The sequence below is a fragment of the Scylla paramamosain genome, chromosome 2 (genome assembly GCF_035594125.1).
Source record: "Scylla paramamosain isolate STU-SP2022 chromosome 2, ASM3559412v1, whole genome shotgun sequence".
In the NCBI taxonomy this organism is placed as follows: domain Eukaryota; kingdom Metazoa; phylum Arthropoda; class Malacostraca; order Decapoda; family Portunidae; genus Scylla; species Scylla paramamosain.
The window spans coordinates 27,967,974-27,991,595 of record NC_087152.1 but is presented as its reverse complement, the minus strand read 5'-3'; the positions used below and the strand labels follow the sequence as shown (position 1 = coordinate 27,991,595).

The following is a 23,622-nucleotide window of genomic DNA, read 5'->3' as shown; positions in this document are numbered from 1 at the left end:
CCTGACATCTAGTGAAAAGGGATCACCTCAGTGACAACCATACTACATCCAGAAGCCTTGGCACATCATAGCTGGCTACACACATCCATACCAAGGCATGACAGCACACACTGGCTTACCCCTGTCCTTTCATAATGAGGCTTCCCAATCTCACACCTACTCCAATCCTGAGGTCACAGCAGATGCAGGGTACTTCCTAATATATATAATAATAACAATATTAACCCTACCTGGATATATATACAAATGGGCCCCGCCAAGTATTCCCACATTCTCTCCCAGGGGTCAACAAGACTCAGTCATGCACTCACCACTGTGTTGCTCTCCATTCACCTCTATCACACACAATTGCTTTTGCTTGCTGCACAGTCATCCCTTTCTCATTCAGTGCTCTCTTCACACAGTTCATCCATTCCAGTCATGACCTTCCTCTTAACTTTTCACTGAGCACATATGACATTATTATCTTTACTAGTTTACTGTCATCCATTCTTTCTACATGCCCTAACCATATAAATATACACATCTGCCTTTCCAGCCAATTCTCTTCTTAGTCCCCTTGCTCTAATAACAAAAAGAAAACTTTATAATGCATATCTAGTGATTTTTTATCATCACAAACAAAAGAGTTAGAGTTTTACAAGAAAAGTTTTTCACACTTATGCATTAACCTATGAATCTAAAAATAAATAAGGATTATTTCATTATAGGATACTAGTGACGTTTAAAAATTTTAACAGTAAACTGATAATTAAATGGTGAGACACCACAACACTATTTCTCATTCTCTTTCTTGATGCCTTCCCTTGGCTCTTTTTTTTTTTTTTTCTATGTAGGAGGGACACTGGCAAAAAAAAAAAAAAAAAACTTAGATGCATCCCAGAAAAGGGTCCAAAGCGATAGTCAAGAATTGAAGAACGAGTGTCTTGAAACCTCCCTCTTGAAGGAATTCAAATCACAGGAAAGTGGAAATAAAGAAGCAGGTAGGGAGTTCCAGAGTTTACCAGAGAAAGGGATAAATGACTGAGAATACTGGTTAACTCTTGCATTACAGAGGTGGACAGAATAGGGGTCAGAGAACGAAGAAAGTCTTGTGCAGTGAGGCTGCAGTAGGAGGGGAGGCATGCAGTTAGCAAGATCAGAAGAGCAGTTAGCATGAAAATAGCGGTAGAAGATAGCTAGAGATGCAACATTGCAGCGATGAGAGAGAGGCTGAAGACAGTCAATTAGAGGAGAGGAGTTGATGAGATGAAAAGCTTTTGATTCCACCCTGTCTAAAAGAGCGGTATGAGTGGAACTCCCCTGCCCCCCGACACATGAAGCATACTCCATACATGGACGGATAAGGCTCTTGTACAGAGTTAGCAGCTGAGGAGGGTGAGAAAAACTGGCAGACATGTCTCAGAATGCCTAACTTCATAGAACTGTTTTAGCTAGAGATAAGATGTGAAGTTTCCAGTTCAGATTATATGTAAAGGACAGACCGAGGATGTTCAGTGTAGAAGAAGGGGACAGTTGAATGTCATTGAAGAAGAGGGGATGGTTGTCTGGAAGGTTGTGTTGAGTTGATTGATGGAGGAATTGAGGTTTTGAGGCACTGAACAATACCAAATTTGCTCTGCCCCAATCAGAAAATTTAGAAAGATCAGAAGTCAGACATTCTGTGGCTTCCCTGTGTGAAATGTTTACTTCCTGAAGTGTTGGACGTCTATGAAAAAATGTGGAAAAGTGCAGAGTGGTATCATCAGCACAGGAGTGGATAGAACAAGAGGTTTAGTTTAGAAGGGCATTGATGAATAATAAGAGGAGAGTCAGTGACAGGACAGAACCCTGAGGAACACCACTGTTAATAGATTTAGGAGAAGAACAGTGACTGTCTACCAAAGCAGCAATGGAATGGTCAGAAAGGAAACTTGAGATGGAGTTACAGAGAGAAGGATAGAAGCCATAGGAGAGTAGTTTGGAAATCAAAACATTATGGCAGACTCTATCAAAAGCTTTTGATATATTAAAACCAATAGCAAAAGTTTCACCAAAATCTCTAAAAGAGGATGACCAAGACTCAGTAAGGAAAGCCAGAAGAACACCAGTAGAGCAGCCTTGATGGAACCCATACTGGCAATCAGATAGAAGGTTGTGAAGTGATATATGTTTAAGAATCTTCCTGTTGAGGTTAGATTCAAAAACTTTAGATAGAAAGGAAATTAAAGCAACAGGACAGTAGTTTGAGGGATTAGAATGGTCACCCTTTTTAGGAACAAGCTGAATGCAGGCAAACTTCCAGCAAGAAGGAAAGGTAGATGTTGACAGACAGAGTTGAAAGAGTTTGACTAGGCAAGGTGCAAGCACAGAAGCACAGTTTTGGAGAACAATAAGAGGGACCCCATCAGGTCCATAAGCCTTCCAAGGGTTTAGGCCAGCGAGGGCATGGAAAACATCACTGTAAAGAATTTCAATAGGTAGCATGAAGTAGTCAGAGGGTGGAGGAGAGGGAGGAACAAGCCCAGAACCTTCCAAGGTATAGTTTTTAGCAAAGTTTTGAGCAAAAGAGTTCAGCTTTAGAGATAGATGTGATAGCAATGGTGCCATCTGGTTGAAATAAAGAAGGGAAAGAAGAAGCAAAGTTATTGGATATATTTTTGTCTAGATGTCCAGATTTGTCCAGAAGCCATTTGGGGAGTTAGATGTTGAAAGTTTTTGACACCTTCTATTAATGAAGGAGTTTTTGGCTAGTTGGAGAACAGCCTTGGCATAGTTCCAGGCACAAATATAAGGTGCAAGAGATTCTGGTGATGGAAGGTTTAAGTACCTTTTGTGGGCCACCTCTCTATCATGTATAGTGTGAGAACAACCCGTGTTAAACCAAGGTTTGGAAGGTTTAAGTCAAAAAAAAGAGTGAGGAATGTAGGCCTCCATGCCAGACACTATCACCTCTGTTATGCGTTCAGCAAACAAAGGCGGGTCTCTGACACAGAAGCAGTAGTCATTCCACAGAAAATCAGCAAAATACCTTCTCAGGTATTTTGAACCCCCAACTGACAGAGGCAAAATGGCAGAGCCACCTTTGCTTAGGGGGATCCTGAGTAGGGACTGGAACGATAGGAGAAGATAAAGATATGAGATGTGATCGGAGGAGCCCAATGGAGAAGAGAGGGTAACAGCATAAGCAGAAGGATTAGAGGTAAGGAAAAGGTCAAGAATGATGGGCGTATCTCCAAGACGGTCAGGAATGTGAATAGGGCGTTGCACCAATTCCTCTAGTTTGTGGAGGATAGCAAAGTTGAAGGCTAGTTCAACAGGATGGTCAGTGAAGGGAGAGGAAAGCCAAAGCTGGTGGTGAACATAGAAGTCTCCAAGAATGGAGATCTCTGCAAGAGGGAAGAGAGTCAGAATGTACTCCACTTTGGAAGTTAAGCAGTCAAAGAATTTCTTATAGTCAGAGGAGTTAAGTGAGAGGTATACAGCACAGATAAATTTAGTTTGAAAGTGACTCTGTAGTCATAGCCAGATGGTGGAAAACACGAAAGATTCAAGAGTTTGGGGAAAGTAAGATGGAACAGAAAAGGGACTACTGTCAGTTGCCTCAGACACCTGTGTTTCAGTGAGGAAAAGATGAGGTTTAGAAGAGGAGAGGTGGTGTTCTACAGATTGAAAATTAGATCTGAGACCACAAATGTTGCAGAAGTTAATGAAGAAAAGTTAAGGGAAGGGGGTGTCAAGACACTAAGGATCATTATCAGAAGAGCAGTCCGACCTGGGGACATTTGTAGTCCCCTCCCTAGTTGGGGACTCCAAGGCATGAGTAGGAGTTGCCATGATAATTTTGAATTTTTGAGTGAAGGGTGTGTGTGTGTTATTAGGTGCTTGTTGTTTTGTGTGGAAGAAGAGAGCTGTCTTTAGACGGCAGGCTTTGACTGGCCCCTTGTGTTGTGAGACACAATGGGAAACATTCATTGAGGTCACAGCTGGTTTTGATGATAAATTCACAGCACCCACTGATCCAGTGCTTTAAACCTCACTGGGAGTAATTATCGTTTCAGCAAGTGCCTACTGCCTCCTCCTATAACTCTTTCAACTCAATCAACCTTATTTCACACATTCTAGTTAAGAATTACACACACACACACACACACACACACACACACACACACACACACACTAACAAATCCACAGCTGAAGTTAGTTAAACTAATTTAAGTATTACACTCACGTAGTCTCCGTCTTCATGGCTGCAGCAGGAGCAACAACAGTAGCAGCTACAACTGCTGCAGCAGCAGCAGCAGCGGCAGCAGCAGCAGCAGCAGCAGGGGCAGTACCAGCAAGTCCTGGGGACTGTGCAGCTGGCATAGCAATACTAGCTGGGGGAGTAGTGGCAGGAACAACTTGACTGGGATCAGCTGCTGGGGAAACAACATTCTGGCTGGCAGCTGGTGAATTACTGGGCTGAGGAGTATTGAGCTGTGGTGCTGCTGAGATGACAGCACTACTTCCTGCCTCTCCTGGAAAACATAAATATGAGAGGACTAAGTCTAAGGAGTCTGTTCTGCATGTGGTATCATTAAGAAGATACTAGTAGTTGTAAAAGTGGTATCTTTGTCAAGTCATGCAAATACCATATTTGCCATAGATGCTCTTTTCATAAAATAGTAATGCAGAAATCATCCTACATCTAATACAGCCACAATACAAAATGACTGGTCAGGTATGGAATGAAAAATGAAGAAGGCGGCAGTCTACAGCTAAGTGGGTCTGGGATAATTTGTGTTGAGCAGTTGTCCACTATCAAAAAAACTGCTATTAAAGAATTCATATGAATGCAAAATACAATAAAGGATAAGCTGGTGGTAATGCAGTAGTATTACTGAATGAGAGACTGGTAACTAAATGTAGAAGTGATGATAAAGGGGCTGCACCTGCAGTTTCCATTGTGTTGTGTTGAGTCAAATCAGATAACAAATGATAAACTTGTAGGGAATTGCAGCTTTGCAAAATCATAATAAAAATTATCAAGAAGTGATTACAGAAGTGATTTTGTGTTTGCTAGAGAGAAAGAGAGAGAGAGAGAGAGAGAGAGAGAGAGAGAGAGAGAGAGAGAGAGAGAGAGAGAGAGAGAGAGAGAGAGAGAGAGAGAGAGAGAGAGAGAGAAAAGAGGTATAGGTACACTGTAAAAATGAAATAGTAGACCAAGTCTGGCATGGAGGCATACATTCCTCACTCTTGCCCATGACCTAAACCTTTCAAACAAGATAGAGAGGCAGCCCACAAAAGATACTTGAGCCTTCCATCACCTGAATCTCATACACTTTATATTTCTGCCTAGAATCATGACAAGTCTGTTCACCAGCTAGCCAAAACTCTTACATCAATAGAAAATGTCAAAATCTTTCAAGTCTAACTCCTGTCACGACTTCTGGAGAGGGTCAGTTTGCTTCCAAGTCATACTTTAACATGATTAACTTAAAGCTTAATGCAGGGATAGACAGCAACAAGCTGCAGAAAAGTCAGTAATGTAGTGGAGGGAGTGTGGGTGTGTTGAACTGAATGATATGTGCATGCATGCATGCATGCATGCATGCACACACACACACACACACACGAACACGCACACACACACACACACACACACACACACACACACACACACTAAGATATGGAGATGGGACAGCATGAGCATAACTCTTTCCCCACAAAGCACAACTAGGTAAATACACACAGCATTTGATTCGAAGCAATATAAAATCCAATTGGTCAACAAAATAGGAGAGAGGCATAATGAAAGTGGCAAAATTAAAATGTTCTCTCTCTCTCTCTCTCTCTCTCTCTCTCTCTCTCTCTCTCTCTCTCTCTCTCTCTCTCTCTCTCTCCTCATATGTCTCCCTTCTTTACAAGTCCACCTCCTTCTGTCCACCTCTCCTTCCATTTAGATAACATAAGGAGTGAAAATAGACACATGGATAAAAAGAGTGATATGGGATAGGCTTTTGAATGGATACACACACACATGCACACACAGTCTGGAATTGCATAGGTAAACAGAGATGGCATATGCAATTCCAGATTCATTTTCACCAAGAGATGAAATGAGCTTTGATGATTTTAGTGACAGTGACCAAAATAAAAGTGAGATTGAGTTCATGAAAATGAAATTAAGAAAAGTGGAAAGAGAGGCAAAACTGAAGAAGGAAATGACAGTAGTGTTGGAAATGATCAAATCTCTTCAAGATAAGCTGAAACAGAATCCAGGAAAAGATGGTGAAATTTTCAAGCTGAAAACAGAACTGAAGGAAATGAGAGTGAGAAAGCAACAAAATATTAAGAAAAATGAGGAATTACAAAACAAAATGGAGAAAGTAATGAAAGAAAATAAGGATTTGAAAGCAGAGTGAGTGAAAGGTGAGAAGGGGGTGAGAGGGGGAGTCATGAACAAAGTGAAAGGCTGGAAAATCGAAAATGATAAAGCAAATATTGACTTCACGAAAATAACTGAGAAAACAACTGAAAGAAAAAAACAAAAATGTAGAAAGGGTAAAGGTATTGAAAACAATGAAGATCTGGTAAGAGATGCAGCAGATAAAAAGAAAAGTGTTATAGTTTATGGAATAAAGGAGAAAAATAAAACACAAAATTAAAAGATAAAGAAGAAACAAAAGCAGTGATGGACTTGCTGAAAAAAATAAATAATGAAGATGACACTAAATTTGAGGAAGAAGTGGAAGAAGTTGTTAGACTAGGACTTTGTCCAGAAGGCAAAACAAGACCTATGAAAATAAGACTAAAATCACAAGCAGCAGAAGAGATACTAGAAAGAGCATCCAAACTAAGAGAAGTAGAAGACTGCAAGGATATATATATATATATATATATATATATATATATATATATATATATATATATATATATATATATATATATATATATATATATATATATATATATATATTAGGAAGAACTGAAATAAAGAAGAATGTTAAAAATTTAAAGAAATGTATGAAGAGGCTAAAGAGAAAACTTAAGAATAGAAGAAAACATGATTTTCTAGAAAGTTTTGATAGAGTGACCAAATGGTACATAAAGGTAAAGAAATGAAAATAAAGGAGAAAAATAGTAAAAATGAATGACAAATTGAGATGTATACCAACACAGACAGATTGGTACACAGAAAACTGGAAATACAAGACTATTTAAAAGAGAAAGATCAAAAGGTGATGTGTTTAACAGAAACAAAGCTAAAAGAAGAAAACCAGATAGTCACTGACAATAACCACAATATATGGAGAAGAAACAGGATTAGTAAAGGAAGGGGAGGTATATTGATAATGACAAGAAAAGAGGTAAGGATAAAAATAGTTAAATATGGAGAAGGAAAAGGAAAACAGTGAGCGTTAACTTGGATGATAATAATGGAGAAATATTAATGGTAATAACAACCTATGTAAGTACCACCCAAAACAAATTCTTGGAGCAAGGAAGAATATGAGAAAATAACAGAAGATACCATTCAGTGTTTCAGCAAATCAATCAAAAAGTAATGGAGGAGTATTATTAGTTGGTGACTTCAATAGCAAAGAAGTAAATTGGGAAATGTTTGAAACATGAGGAAACAAGACTGCATGGGGAAAAAGATTTCTGAAACTGACTATGGAAAACTCAATGATGCAATGGGTGACTGAAAATACAAGATATAGGGGAGATGAGAAACCAGCAATACTAGACGTAATACTAACAAAGGGCATGGACCTAACTAAAGAATTAAGATACATGTGCCCCAAGGGAAAAAGTGACCATGTAATTATAGAAATAGAGACCAATAATGATATAAGTGAAGAGGATGAATCATACAAAGAAAATAGGAGAAACTATGGAAAAAGCAAACATAGATGACCTGAAGAAATTTTATGAAGAAATGGACTGGAAAAGGTGAAAAGAGAAAATGATGTGCAAGATAATTATGACATTTTTATGGGAATATATCAGACTGAAGTGAATAAATATGTACTATGATACAAATCTAAAGAAAAAGGAAAACAGGCAGTTTAATGCAAGATACACAAGTGCAAAGAAAAAAAAGACAAAGCATGGATAAGAATGAAAAGAAACTGAAACCATGAAAATAAAGGAGAATTTAAGAAAGCAAGAAATGAATATGTGAAAATAAGGAGAGATGAAGACAAAGGACATGAAAAAGATATAGTTGAAAAGTGCAAGGACAAACCAAACCTGTTCTACAGATTCACAAATGAAAAAATTAAACTAAAAGAAAAACTAGAAAGATTGAAGGATGGAAATGAATCATATGAAGACCCAAAAGACATGAGTGAATTGCTAAAGAAAAAGTTTCAACAAGTATTCACAGAAGAATCAGAATTTAAAGAACCACAAAATAAGAAGACAGAAAAGCAAATGTGGGAAATTATAGTAATAAAAGAAGTTTATAAAATGATGGAGGAACTGAAGGGGAGAAAAGTAGCAGGACCAGATTGAGTATCAGGTTCAATTTTAAATAGGTGCAGGAAACAGTTCATTGAACCAGTATATGACATAATAAAATGCTCATTATCAATTGGAAGAGTGCCTAAGGAATGGAAGAGAGCAGACATAGTATCAATTTATAAAAGTGAAAAGAAAGAAGAACCACTAAACTACAGACCAGTATCAATGATCAGCATGGTATGTAAGATCTGTGAAAAGTGATAAATAAGCAGTGGACAGAATTTCTACAAAAACATTATATAATAACAGAAAAACAGTATGGCTTTAGACAAAACATCTGATGAACATGAGTAACTGATATAACACATGAGAGGGATGGATGGGTGTGCGTGTATTTACATAAAAAAAAAATAAATAAATAAATAAAGCTATGGAAGCTAGAAAATATAGGATTTAAAAAAAAAGGATAAAAGTTAATTAAAGGGAAGAAAAATGAGATTGGTAGTAAAAGATGTTAAATCAAAATGGAGAAATGTAGATAGTGGAGTACCACAAGGATCAGGGCTGGCACCAATACTTTTCCTGATGTACATAAATGATATGCTTGAAGGAGTAAAGAGTTACACAAGTTTGTTTGCAGATTATGCAAAGTTACAAAGGCATATAAGAAACAACAAAGACTGAAATTTTACAAGAGGATCTGAATAAGATCTTGGACTGGAGTAAGAAATGGGAGATAGAATTTAATGTGAAAAAAAAAATGTCAGTGAAAATGGGAAAAAAGTGAAAAAGACCTATATACAGACGTACCTCGGTACTCGACCATAATCCGTTCTGAGGTGGTGGTCGAGCACCGATTTGTTCAAACACCGAAAACCGCTTACCCGCTGGCCGAGAAGGGCCGAGAAGGGCCGAGGAGCGCGTTCGGGTCGACTCGGCTAGTCGAGTACCGAAAATCTGTTCGAGGTCCGATGCATTTTCTACTCGAATTTTTTGGTCGAGCACCGATTTGGTCGAGTATAGAGGCGGTCGAGTACCGAGGTACGACTGTAGACATATAAAATGGGAAATGAAGAAATAATAAAAGTACAAGAAGAGAAAGATCTGGGAGTGATAATACAGGATAGTCAACAGTTGGAGAAGCATGTAGAAAAGATATTCAGAAATACATATAGAATGGCGAGAAATATTGGAATAACATTCCACTACAGGGATAAAGATATGATGAGAAAGATAATTATCACTATGATTAAACCAAAGTTGAAACATGCTGAATCAGTGTAGTCTCCCATAAGAAACATGTAAAAAAAAAAAATAGAAAGGATACAAAGGATGGCAATGAAGATGGTTCCAGAACTGAAAGAGTCAAGATATGAAGACATGTTAAAGGAAATTAATCTGCCAACATTGGAACAAAGAAGAGAAAGGGGTGATTTAATACTGATTTATTGTGGTTTAAAACTGATTTAAATTGTGGAATATATTTAGTACTGATTTATAAATAGTGGAATACAGTGGAAGAAATTGATAATGAGAAACTGCTGCTAAGAGAAGTATGAAATACCAGATATGGAGCCACAGCAAAAAAACTAGGAAAAGGAAGATGCTTAAGTAACATAAAGAAATATAGTTTCCCACAGAGAAATATAGAAGTTTAGAACAAGCTACATGAGAATGTAGAATTAGCAACAAGTGTGCACAACTTTGAGGTAAAAACTGGAGAAGTGCAGATATGGAGATGGGACCACACAAGCATAGCTCAGGCCCTGTAAATCACAACTAGGTAAACACACACACATTTATGTACAAAAAGGTTCCTTATAATGTATTGTATCCAAGATATAATTAACTGTATAAAACATAATTTCTTCTTCCAAGTTTCATTGTCATGCAAAGATCCAAAGTTTTTATACTCTCTAGTTTGCCTTTACAACCTTCATTTTCTCTTCCACCAAGACATTTTCTGTTACATGGAAAATGAGCTTTATACCCAATAGGTCATGAGAACTATTAAGTCTGTGTAAGGATTTAAATTCAGAGTGCATATGGTATTGTAAGAATAATGAGAGAATTTATCTCTAGAGGTCAGGCAGCAAGCATTCTCTTGTGTTAGTGATATATGAAAGGATATGAGCAATGAATATACACAGATGGTCAGCAGCAGTCTTATAGCACTCTCAACCTACATACGGATCTCCCAGAGAGTATTTTATACCAAAGAAGCAGTTATGTATAAGATCAATGTTACGGCTTCTATTGAATCACATTCCACGTGCTCTTTACTATACTCAAGTGCAAAATTTGGTGCACCACAGTAGGTTGATAAAGATACAAATATGAAGGAAGTCTGCAAAACAATACCATACTTAATAGGTAAAATAGAGACTTAGCTCTTCTAGCTAATAATACCTTTTCACAAAAGACCAAACCATAGTAAGTGTAACAAATCCAAGCTACAGGAAAACAGAAAGTGTGATGAAAACCACCCACAAAGAAAAGCACTACAGTATCATTAGAAGGGGGAAATACAGAAGCAGGGAGGGAGTTCCAAAGCTTACCAGTGAAAGTGAGGCACAAGAAAAAATACATAACATAGATAAATATACAATGATAAAAAAAAAATAAATAAATAAATAAATAAACAAATAAATAAATATCCACAGCATGTTTTACCTGCTCCAGCCTGACTGAAGGAGTTGAGGAAGCCTGGTGGGGGCACACTGAAGGCTGGAGGGGGCATGCCTGGGTTACCTCCCTGGGGCATAAAACCAGGAGGGGGTAGGCGTGGGGGCATTCCGGGGCCTGGGGGAGGCATCCTGAAGCCCATAGGTGGGGCACTGTAGCTTGAAGGATTAGTGGTGGTGGTACTGGCACTGGTGTTAACTGGGGTTAAACCACCACTCTGAAACAAAGAATTTTGGTATGCTGACCTTTTAGTTTGAAGAAACTTTGATCACAGAAAAAAAGAAAAAAAAAAATACTGAAGGTCCATGTACTGTATGTACAGTCACGCCTACTAATTTCTCCCCATTGCAAGCTGGAGTCAAGGCCAGTCAGTTCTGGGTATTTGCTCAAACAAGCCACTCCCTCTGCTCTCCCCCTACATACTCTGGTGTATATGTTGTTTGAAACAACTAAAATGGAACAGCCATAAACTGGCTGGCATGGACTCCAGTTCCAGGGAGTGGGAGGAGGGGAGGCAATGGAGTTGAAATTAGTAGGCATGATTGAACATCTCTGTCACATCCCTAGTGTACAACTTTTGATATCAATAAGGTTTGGGTATGATCCATAAGTCTTTAAAACTTTTAAGGGACTTTTTTACTTACTGAACTGAAAGCTTTTTCATAATCTATTGCAATAATGTAAACTTCTTGTTTTTTACTTTATCATTTTCGCAGTAATTTAAAACAAAAAGATTATCCTCTGTTCTTTTTTTTTTAGAACATAATAACATAAGAAATAAGGGAAGCTGCAAGAAGTGACCAGGCTTACACATGGCAGTCCCTGTATGAAATATACCTACCTATTTCCATCTATTATCCCCATCCATAAACCTGTCTAATCTTCTCTTAAAGTTCTCTAGTGTCCTAGCACTAACAACCTGATTACTGAGTCCATTCCACTCATCTACCACTCTATTTGAGAACCAATTTTTTCCTATCTCCTTCCTAAACCTAAATTTTTCAAGCTTGAACCCGTTATTTCTTGTTCTACCCTGGTTACTGATCCTAAGAATTTTGCTTACATCCCCTTTGTTATAACCCTTATATCACTTAAAGACTTCTATCAGGTCCCCTCTTAACCTACATCTCTCTAAAGAATGTAAATTTAACAACTTCAATCTTGCCTCGTAAGGAATACTCCTCATCCCCTGTATCCTTTTAGTCATTCTCCTCTGTACTGATTCTAATAGACTTATATTTTTCCTGTAATGTGGGGACCAGAACTGCACAGCATAGTCTAGATGAGGCCTGACCAGCACCAAGTACAGCTTTAATATTACTTCCAGCCTTCTACTTTTAACACTCCTAAAAATTAATCCTAGTAACCTATTTGCCCTGTTTCTGGCCTGGCATTGTTTTCCTAGACAGAGTTCAGAGCTAACTATAACTCCTAAATCTTTCTCGTACACTGTACCTACCAGAGTTTGGTTGTTTAATGTGTACCTACTGTGTGGGTTTCCTCTACCTATGCTAAGTACTTTGCATTTATTGATATTACATTGCATTTGCCATCTGCCCGTCCATTCATTCATTCTATCTAAATCTGCCTGCAAGGCGATGGCATCCGATTCTGACCCAATTAATCTACCTGTCTTTGTGTCATCCACAAATTTACTAACATCACCACTAATTCCACTATCCAAGTCAATGATATATATTAGAAATAACAATGGTCCTAATACTGATCCCTGTGGCACCCCACTAATTACATGAACCCACTCAGATTTCGAGTCGTTTATTACAACTCTTTGTTGCCTGTCGCTAAGCCATGATCCTATCCAGCCTAATACCTTCCCATCTATCCCGTGTGCCCTAACCTTTCTTAGGAGCCTTTGATGGGGTACCTTATCAAATGCTTTACTAAAGTCCAGATATAAAATATCATAACTATCACCATTATCTACTGCCTCGTATACTTTACAGTAAAAACTTAACAAGTTTGTCAGGCAAGACTTCCCCTTCGTGAAGCCATGCTGTGACTGATTTATCAAGTTATGTTTGTCTAAATGTTCCCTAATGTTCCTCGCTATTATTGACTCTAATATTTTACCTACAACTGAAGTTAAGCTGACAGGTCTATAGATGCTAAAGTTTTATCTCCTTTCTTAAAGATGGGTACTACATTAGCCTGCCTCCACATTACTGGCACCTCACCTGACTCAAGTGATTTCCTAAAGACAGAAACTAACGGCTCACTAATAACCTCTTTGCATTCCTTAAGTACTCTGGGATATATTTCATCTGGTCCTGGTTTCTTGAACTTTTTTAGCCTATCTATCTCCTGTTCCACTATCTCCCTAGTTATGGAAATATCTGTCAGCTTCTCATTCTCATCTGCTCTAAACATCTGTTCACTATCTGGCATATCCTGCATGTTTTCCTGGGTGAAGACAGTTAAAAAATACTCATTCAGAATTTTACTAATCTCTTCCCCAGAATTAACCAGCTCCCCATCTGCTGCCTTTAATGGACCTATAGCATCCTTATTCTCTCTCCTGTATACCTGATAAAATCCCTTAGGGTCCGTCTTCGCCTGGCTGGCTACCTTTAATTCATAATTGCCCTTAGCTTTCCTCGTTAACTTCCTGACTGTTCTAACTAATTCATTATATTGTGACCTTAAAACTTCTTCACCTGTCCTTAATCTCTTATATATACTTTAGTAAAACATCTGTATGACATACCAACTTCAAAAGTATTTGTTGTGTTCTATAATTTTGTCTTTAATAACACTAGTAGTTAATTTACAACCTTAATCTATGATTTATTTATTTCTGACATCATTATCATTCTTAACAGTTTTCTGTCAGTTTTTTTGTTAATATATTCACCAGTACATTTTGTTAGAGTTCTTAAGTATATTAAGTATGATGAATTGTCTTTCAGCCATTTTATTTCTTTTTCCTTTATTTTATCTTTTCCTGAACAGATGGATAGTTTTTTTTTTTTTTACTTTTTCAGCCATCCTTTTCATTCTATCTTTTAGTGTTCATTACTTCATTCAATTGCCACTATATCAGTCCTTTGGTATCATCTAAATGTTCTTGTAAGTGTGGTGAAAATAACAGTTCACTATTTTGTAGTCTTTTTCCATGTATTATTTTAGGTGTTTTCTGTGCAAAAGTGGTCTAGTACATATTGGTTCATTTTCTCAAGTGCATGATTCCAGTCTACCAGTCTATTTTCTTCCCATCACCTTCTAAATTCCAATTTCTACTTTCCTCCCAAGTTAACACCTTTCAATTTATTGATTATTTTTCAAATTTTCTTGACAGAATCCTTTGTTTCTATAATTTTATCTGTAATTTTAGTTTCATATACCAATATAATATATATTGCTGCTGCTGGTACTACTACTACTACTACTACTACTACTATTATTAGTCAAACTTAGTACAAGTGACAGACTGCACCTCATCTCACCCCACTACATATGTTTGTCCCCTGGGGACACACCTGGTCAAACACTCCATCCCTTTCTTCCCTTGTATTGTCATACAGACACACGTCTATCTTTCCATCTCTGTTTCATGCTCTTTTGATGTTTGCCGCTGTTAACTCCCCCATAAACCTATGATCTGTAGTAAATAAAAAGCGACTAACTTTCCCATCAGAAGGCAGTGCAGGACAAGACTCTGGAGGGAGCACACACTGTATTATTTATTCATCTATCCATCAAATAAATGTCTAACATTGCAAGATGTACTGTATTTGTTGGTGCATTACATGCTCTTTTTTCTTGGAAAAAGTATATAATAATTACAGTGCTTCTAATGTGACCATAGTAAAGATGCTTATATATGCCTGTAAACCTGGCCCTATAGGTGTAGAGTTCAAGCAGTAGTACTCTAAGCACAAATATTGTTACTACTACTAATAATAAAAATAGAATCTCTCTCTCTCTCTCTCTCTCTCTCTCTCTCTCTCTCTCTCTCTCTCTCTCTCTCTCTCTCTCTCTCACTCCCTTCCCTTCCCTGCCTTCCTCTCCTTTCATCTCCCTTGTCCTTTATCTCTGATAAATATGGGGGAGGGGAGGTGACAGGAAGGGAGGTTTAAGACAAGATGAAAGAGGAAGGGAGAGGAAAGGAAAAAGGGGAGGCAGGGACATAACCAAGGGGCAAGGGGTTAGGTTAGGGGCAAGGAAGCGGATGGAGGATGGAGGAGGATGGGAGGATGAGGAGAAAGTAGAAAGAATAAATACAAACAGAAAAGGTGAGGAGTGAAGTAGTAGTGAGAAATAAATATTCTCTTTTCCTGTCCTACAGTCCTTTTAATTTTTCCTCCATCCATTTCCTTCATATTTATGCTCCTTCCATTCATTTTCATTTTCAATAAGTCAAGATTGTTCTTATTCTCTCTCTCTCTCTCTCTCTCTCTCTCTCTCTCTCTCTCTCTCTCTCTCTCTTGAGAGAGAGAGAGAGAGAGAGAGAGAGAGAGAGAGAGAGAGAGAGAGAGAGAGAGAGAGAGAGAGAGAGAGAGAGAGAGAGAAAACACACACACACACACACACACACACACACACACACACACACACACACACACACACACACACACACACACACACACACACACATATGACTTTCTTCTTTCTCTCACCTCTATTCTGTCCACCTCTTTAATGCAAGAGTTAACCAGTATTCTCAGTCATTTATCCCTTCCTCTGGTAAACTCTGGAACTCCCTGACTGCTTTTGTATTTCCTTCTTCCTGTTACTTGAACTTTCAAGAAGGAGGTTTCAAGAAACTCATCCTCAGTTTTTTTTTTATTATTTTTTTTATTATTATTATTCTAGCTGACATCTCTAAGGCAATTGGCATTAAGTGGGCTATTCTTTTTATTAAAATTTTTTTCTTGCCCTTGGCCAGTGGCCCTTATACACACACACACACACACACACTACAATTTTTTTTCAATAAATTTATGATGAAACAAAATTTTTTTCCACAAAGCATCCATGTAAAATAGGGGTGCATTTTATGCAAAGGTGCATCCAATATGCTGGCAAATAAAGTAATTCTTTCAACCCATATCCCCATTCTGTAGGAAACTGGATGGGAGGAAGACGTACCATTGCTGGTACATTAGTTTAAAGTCATTTAATCATTGATTTACTTTGTACTATTTTCTTATGTTCTTTGTATAAAGCCTCATTACAATTTCTTTCTTCTACACTATTTCTTTTCATCCTATTATACTGCTTTCTTTATTTGATTTACCTTTCAATTTTCCCAGTCATCCAGAGGTTCTTCTATAGTTTCATCACCATAAGTTAAAACTTTATTTTTGTATTTCTTCAAGAGTTCTGCATTACCAGTATGTAATTATTCTTCATTTTATTAAGAATCAACATGATTCATGATAAGTCTTGATTCACCACATTAATTTTAATGTAACCATTCCACCAAGGAGTGAGCATCATGTTTTCGAATGACCTGATCAATTTAGTATCAGAGAGACATCTTGCATATAATCCTTGTGATCATGTGCATTGAGAGCAGGATGCAGTCAACTCAACAAGCATTTTAAATTGTTGTGTTCATTCTAATCTAAAGAAATCAAAATTCTCTGGATTGTTTACCAAATCTGGGAATAAATATCCAAAGATCCCAAATTCAGGTCTCACAGTATTGAAATAATGCACCCATACTCTTGTTTGACGCCTATGACTACACCGCCACAGCCATAGCAACACCACTATTTCAGCGAAAGCATCAAAGGCAGCCCACACACTTCTACTTGTTGATTCTGACAATTTGACTCAGTCAGTTGAAATGGTGCCAACTCAAAATTACTTGAGTCAAATGATTCCTTATGAAATTAATAGATCTGATTCATTAAGCCACATTTACATCATGTGAATCGATTCAATTCAGTTCATGAAGAATCGTCTCAATTCATGAATCATATTGATTCATCACATTAAATCCTAAAGAACTATTTACACCAAGCAAATAGTCAATTTAAATCATGATGTGTCATGGTGAATCAAAGTCAATGATTTGCACAGGCCTATCTTTTCATCCGTCACAGCCATTCTGCGAAGGAGTGAGCACTGTGTTTTTGGATGACCTGATTTAGTACCAAAGAGACATCCTATTTATGATCCTTGTGATTGTATGCACTGAGATCAAGATGCCTCACCTGTTAGCCTTAGATGTTTTATTTGCAGCTGAAATTAAATGCACAGGGGTAAAATTTTTATTGAGGGAAAAAAAAAAAAAAAAAAAAACACAGCAGAATGGCCGAGTATTTTTTAAATGCGTGATATAACATCAGTAAAAGCTGGCACCACACCTAATCTACCTCAGCCACAGCAACACTGCTATTTCAGTGAGTGTTTATGTTCATATTCCTCAAAGGCAACCTACACACTACTATCTACTGATTCTGACCATTTGACACAGTCATTGGGAACAGTGCTGACTCAAAATTACTTGAGTCAGTTATTATTTAAGAATTTAATCAAATTGATTCAGGAATTTGACAACTCAAGCAGGAAAGTCATAAAATGCCTTATTTTTTATCCTTCAAAAATTTATCTTGTTAAATGCCTCTAAAACCCAATCCCTCCATCTATCAACTCAACACAGCCTTCTAAATAACTATCACCTCTTATTCAGTGGCATTTAACTGTTCCCCTCTATTACAATGAATATCCTCAGTCTGTCCTTTAGTAATAATCTAAACTGGAAACTTCACATCTCATCTCTAGTTAAAACAGCTTCTGTAAAGTGAAGCATTCCAGTTTCTCTCATCCCACCCTGCAGCTAACATTGTTCAAGACCCTTATCTACCCATGTATAGAATATGCTTCATACACAGGATGTAATATGAGTTTCTGTGAATATTGCTATAGGCAAAAATGGAAAATGTTCTATACATATTTGCATTTTAAGGCCTTTAACCATGGTATAAATTTCAAGTGTGTCTGGGCAACAGATGCAACAGTTGGGCTGGGTAGGTATCTGTCTTAGAAACATCATGTCCACATACTCCACATTACTGTAAGTGTGGCATTGTCAGCAGTTTTTTCTATCACAATCATGCAGTACAATCTAAATGTATTCAATGTCACTGTCTTGGTGTGAAGCTGCAAGTAAATGGCTACCAATAGCTGATTTGCTCCTAGCTTTACTAGACAGGCATGGTGTCATGTAGCCTACTATTTCATTAGTCATTAATTACAGCCATGTTATCATTGTGTAATGTTTATCAGTACATCACCTGTCCATTAATACCACTCATCTTATTAAGGGATACTGTAATGCCCCAAACTTGTAGAAATAGTGACTGAATAACTCACAATTTCACCATCAGACATTCCATGTCAACACATCCTGCCATAGACACCAGGCTGGCCATTGTTGCCAGTCCACATTTGAATTTCATATCATGGCTAAACAGCACCTCAAAATGCATTTGTGTATAGAATATTTTCCACTTAGAACACTCCATACTTTCACCTCTAGCAATATATGCAGAAACTTGTGTTACACACTATATAAGAATGTTCTACTTCTACTGCTCTGATGAACAGGGTGGAATCAAAAGCATTTTGACTTATCAACTCCTCCAACTGATTGTATGCCTCCCTCCTCCCATGGCCTTACTCCACATGATTTTCTGCTTTCTTTCACCTCTGTTCTGTCCACCTCCCTAATGCAAGAGTTAACCAATATTTACAGTCCTTCATCCCTTTCACTGGTAAACTCTGCAATGCCCTTCCTGCTTCTGTATCCCCCTGTTCCAATCACTTGAATTCTTTCAAGAGGTCTCATGATACTTTGCCAATTTTAGATAATTCTTTGGGACCTTTTTCCTTAAGGGCTAGCACCTCAGTAAGATTTTTTTTTTTCTTCTTAATATTTGTTGTCCTTGGTCACTATCCCTTAAAAAAAAAAAAAAAAAAGCAAGTTAAATGTTTTCTTTTTCATTATTAGACATCTTAATGAAAACTGATACATTCTATCATTCACCAGTAATCAGTTACACCTGCATCATCCCCTTGTCTCCAAGTCATTTTACACAACATTTAGGGTTAATGTTAAGTAGCACCATATTCTGTTTCTCCATTATATCAATCACAGATTTTTAATTGTTATTTAAGGATTGTGGTTTAATAAATATTAAGTGTGTATTTAAGTCATCTAGCAACATGACCATCTATCCCTCTTCCATTTTGCTATTTCTTTTTAATATGTTCTTTTTCTGTTACATCAAAGTATACTAACAAAAGTATAAAATCTTTTCTTCTTTTGATGATCATCTTCATTACATTATTATTATTATTGTATTCCTTTTCACAAATATTCCACTATTTTTTTTTATTTACAAGCACTGGTAATCCTCTCTCTTTTTTTGTCTTTTGTCCTTTCATTTTACTGATATGTACATTTAATTCCTTCAGGAAAATCAATCTGTTCATATTTCTAATGTTTCAAGTAAGCAAAATACAACTTTAATTTTGCTTTTCCTTCATTAATTTAAAAATTTCAACACTTTTTTGCATTAGTCAAACTTTGTATATCTAACATCTTAATTCTTATAATTTCACTTCTAATTTTCTCTTCTAAAAATGTATCAAAAGCTAGTCCTATTTAATTTGTCATCCTGTTCTCAATTTCCTTTTTTTCTTTCAGTTATCCCCTTGGCTTTATTTATTTTTTGGCATATCTGGGACTACTATGACTTTTCTTAGCTATTTTTTTTTTGCATTCCTCAGATTCTTAGTTTTCAGAATTAAAAGTTTGTCACTGACATAATTAAACCTCTGCTTCTGGTGCCTGGGCTTATATGCTGGGTTCCTATCTCTTTTACTTGCAACCCTCTTCTCTATTCAAACTGCATTTTTCACCTCTACATCTTTTATGCCTAGTCCTCTCTCAAAATCTCTGCTTTTTTTCCCTTATCATCTTGTTCCTGGTAAGATTCACTGACACCATGCAGTATTAATCCTTTACCATTTATCTGCTTCTCTAACCATACTCAGCATTTTCTGAAAACTTAACCATTTCTCATCTACCTCTGCATCTCTCTCCTAATATTCATTTTTTTTCCTCCACACTTTAACAACCCATCTTGCAGCTTTTCATTCTCTAATTTCAGGTTCAAGTCCTCTTCCTTCACTACTCTAATTTAATTTTTGCGATTCTTGGTCTACCCTTATGTGACCTATGAGTACATTCCCAAAAGGTATTGTCATTAAATTCCTATAGGTAGCCTTTATACCTTCACTGATACTTGCCGACATACACAGTGTTACCACAGTTCACAAATGTCTCATGCCAGTCCATTATGCCCATCTCTCACTTTCATTTTGCAGCTACCAGTTATCCACATCTGCCTTTAGGGTCCACTTCACCTATTCTCACACAGGTAGGGTCCTTGCCAGTCACCACACCCTCTGCACAATGCCAACACATCTCTCCATCTAGTTTCCCTTCAAACCTGCATCATCTGCACTTTTTCCACACACCTTTCCTTCCATTTTGATTCATAGTTATCACTTGATTTTACCTCTTGGAATAGTACAAAATCTCCAACCTTGAACTTCAAGCACTTTTTGAAGCTATGATTCCTGCAGCCTGGTTATATCATATCATCACAGGTACTAACTTAATTATGTGTGGTACACCTATATGTTGTGAATATTCTAAGTGAAAGTATTATCACTCAATCTGAATAGTAAACAAAAAGTAAACATTGTCCTGAGATACCTAGAAACAGGTGACAGTAAATTTTGACCATTGTGTGTCTCCACAAGCATTCTACAGAAGAGAATAGTCCTAGATTATTGAAAGCTGCTACATAAGATCATAATTAACAATGTAGTAGAATCCTTACACAGAATGCAATAACACCAAATATTTAAAGGCATATTCTATTTACAGTGATCTGCTTCAAATTATTTATCTGGTCCCATAACCTGAGTTGTATTTATTATCTTGATCTGGATTCATGATGATCTGAGTGATTCACATGTCTATACTGTCAGCACATGGTCCAGGCTAACCACACCTTGCATCTCAATATTTTCTCATTTTGCCATTCTGTACTTCACCTGAGTGAGTATTTTCAGCATGTTATGTATGAAAAGAGCTTTGTATGAAACTAATACAATGTTGATAACAAGATGTGAAACCCAATCTTATGTACCCATTCTTTTCTACTTTAACAAGGATCCACCTGGGTAGGCAGGTATCTGAGACTCAGGGCTGGCATCTCAGCCCAATTGCTTCAGGATATGTAGGCTTTACCTCTTTGACACTTTCCTAGAGCATAGTAGAGAACACTAACCACCTATCTCTGGTAGACAGCACTTGCTTATGTTATTGTTTTGATCAGTATTGGCTCCAAGCATTCTTTTTTATTTTTTTTTTTACTAAACAAATACAGATCAGATTCAGATCAATGATCTAGAGTTGATCATTGCAACATTTGTGGGGAATGTGGGTCACACCTGCCTGGCTCCCACAGAATAACCATTTGAGTTGCCAGCTATGCATTTCTGCTGCAGTATTGCTATGCTGAGTAAGCAAGGCAGCCTGCCAGCACAGTGGGATGTTATGATAGGCAGCTAATGTATACACAGGGAAACAATCACTGCCAGATTTTTTTTTTTTTTTACTAGAGATAGGCCAAGTATAAGTTAAAAGTAATGTGTAGGGTCCTAGTTTTTTTTTTTTTTTTTATAACTATTTGGATGAATTTCAATGAAGAAAAGGTTTTGAGAAATTGGATGGATGTCTTTTACCAATCTTTTACTTCACATCAGTCAATGGCATCCAACTCCTTAAATATCTCAGTCACGCACAATGCCCATCTTGTGACGTAAAACTTATTATTTTCTTAAGTATAATAAACAGCAGTACATAATTTTTGAGTGTGTGTTGTATCCAACATTACAAGATACCCATCTTGTGACATAAAAGTGATGTTATATCTTCTCTCCAGCATGACTGATGGTGCTGTAAGGAGTGTAGCAGAAAATCTGTGATCATATGTGGTATCCAGCACCTTAACATAAGATTCAAGATAGATGTCTTTCTACTTAAGTTAAAGTAATTTCATATTGTCTCAAGTATGACTTAGAGTTCATTGGAAGGTGTAGTAGAGTTTGAGTGTGTATGTTTATATGACAGAATATGAACAGGATAACAGTATGAGTGAGGTTGTGGCAGAAATGTATCAGAGTGTAGCAGAGTAATAGAGTGTGTGGCCAAAGAAACTAAGAGAGCTTTCATACAAGAATCAATCAATTTTCCAGTGTACACATTAGATATGTATCATAGCATCCCACTGTGTTACATGGTTACTTCACTCACCTAAACTGTACTGCAGCAGAAGTGCATGGCTGGCAACTCATTCCAGCGAGCTGCAGAACCCACACTCTCCACAAGTGCCAATCGTTGCTATAAATAGAAGCTGCCTTATATATCTATCTACCTATCTATATCTAAATACATATACAGTAGGCTATGTGACAACAAATTTAATTCATTCTAGTGTAGCTTTCATTATGGCAACTGAAGAACCCATGGGCAAAAATTAATTAGTTCCAGGGAACTAGGGAAAAAAAAAAATAAATTAATTAAATTAAATTAAATTAAATTAAAATTAAAATAAATAAAATCACAATTCTTGAAAAAAATACATAAAAATGAGCACATTTGCACTATTACATCTAAGATAACACAACAAAACATATACAGTTCCCTCCCGAGTTTCGTGCCTAGGCCTAAATTCTTACCACCAACCCAAGTTTCACGCAGTGTCACTCCGAGTTTCACGCTGCTTTGATAAGTATGGGTAACATTTACCTAATGTCATTGTCACGTGTATACATACAGTAAATCCTGCCTTAAGTCAGAGCTCTCTCTCTCTCTCTTTGTGAAAGTAAGAACAATCCTAAGGATTGTTAAATAGAATGAGACTGATTGAGAATGAAAATGGAATTTTGTATGAGTGAGAGTGAGAAAATATGAAGCAAAAATGACATAAAATGAATGAATGAATGAATGAATGAGAGAGAGAGAGAGAGAGAGAGAGAGAGAGAGAGAGAGAGAGAGAGAGAGAGAGAGAGAGAGAGAGAGAGAGAGAGAGAGAGAGAGAGAGAGAGAGAGAGTGTTTCATTCCCTTGCCCCTTATTTCTAACAGATAAAGGGGAAGGGAGGTGACAGGGAGGGAGGTTTGAGATAAGATGAAAGAAGGGAGGGGAAAGGAAAAAAGGGAGGAATGGAAAGGTGGCGGATAGATGAACAGCGGCTCACACAGCTGGTGAGTGTCTTGCAAGGTTTAGTTTATTATTCTGATTATTAAATCTTTATCAAAATTTCAATGCCAGCATGAATGGCAAGTTCATATCGCTAGTTTTGGTTAGATATTCTGATTAAATTTTTATTAAAATTCCAATGCTTGCACAAGTGATAAGTTCATTATGCCAGATTTGGTTCATTATTCCAATTAA

At 37.2% G+C, this 23,622-nt stretch overlaps 1 protein-coding gene across 15 annotated transcripts in view; it reads right to left on the bottom strand.

The window, feature by feature from the left end:
* LOC135112651 (pre-mRNA-processing factor 40 homolog A-like) overlaps nucleotides 1–23,622 on the bottom strand; it is a 214,961-nt gene that overhangs the window by 183,303 nt on the left and 8,036 nt on the right. For 11 of the 15 annotated variants that reach the window (XM_064027284.1, XM_064027319.1, XM_064027336.1 and 8 more), the window contains exons 2-3: nucleotides 11,104–11,332; nucleotides 4,211–4,499 (exon numbers count right to left, since the gene is read on the bottom strand). In XM_064027284.1, the coding sequence (XP_063883354.1) occupies nucleotides 4,211–4,499; nucleotides 11,104–11,332 (518 nt within the window). Of the gene's footprint in view, nucleotides 1–4,210; nucleotides 4,500–11,103; nucleotides 11,333–22,480; nucleotides 22,568–23,622 lie in introns of all 15 variants that reach the window. The other 4 variants (XM_064027386.1, XM_064027350.1, XM_064027375.1 and 1 more) reach the window with 1 other exon arrangement.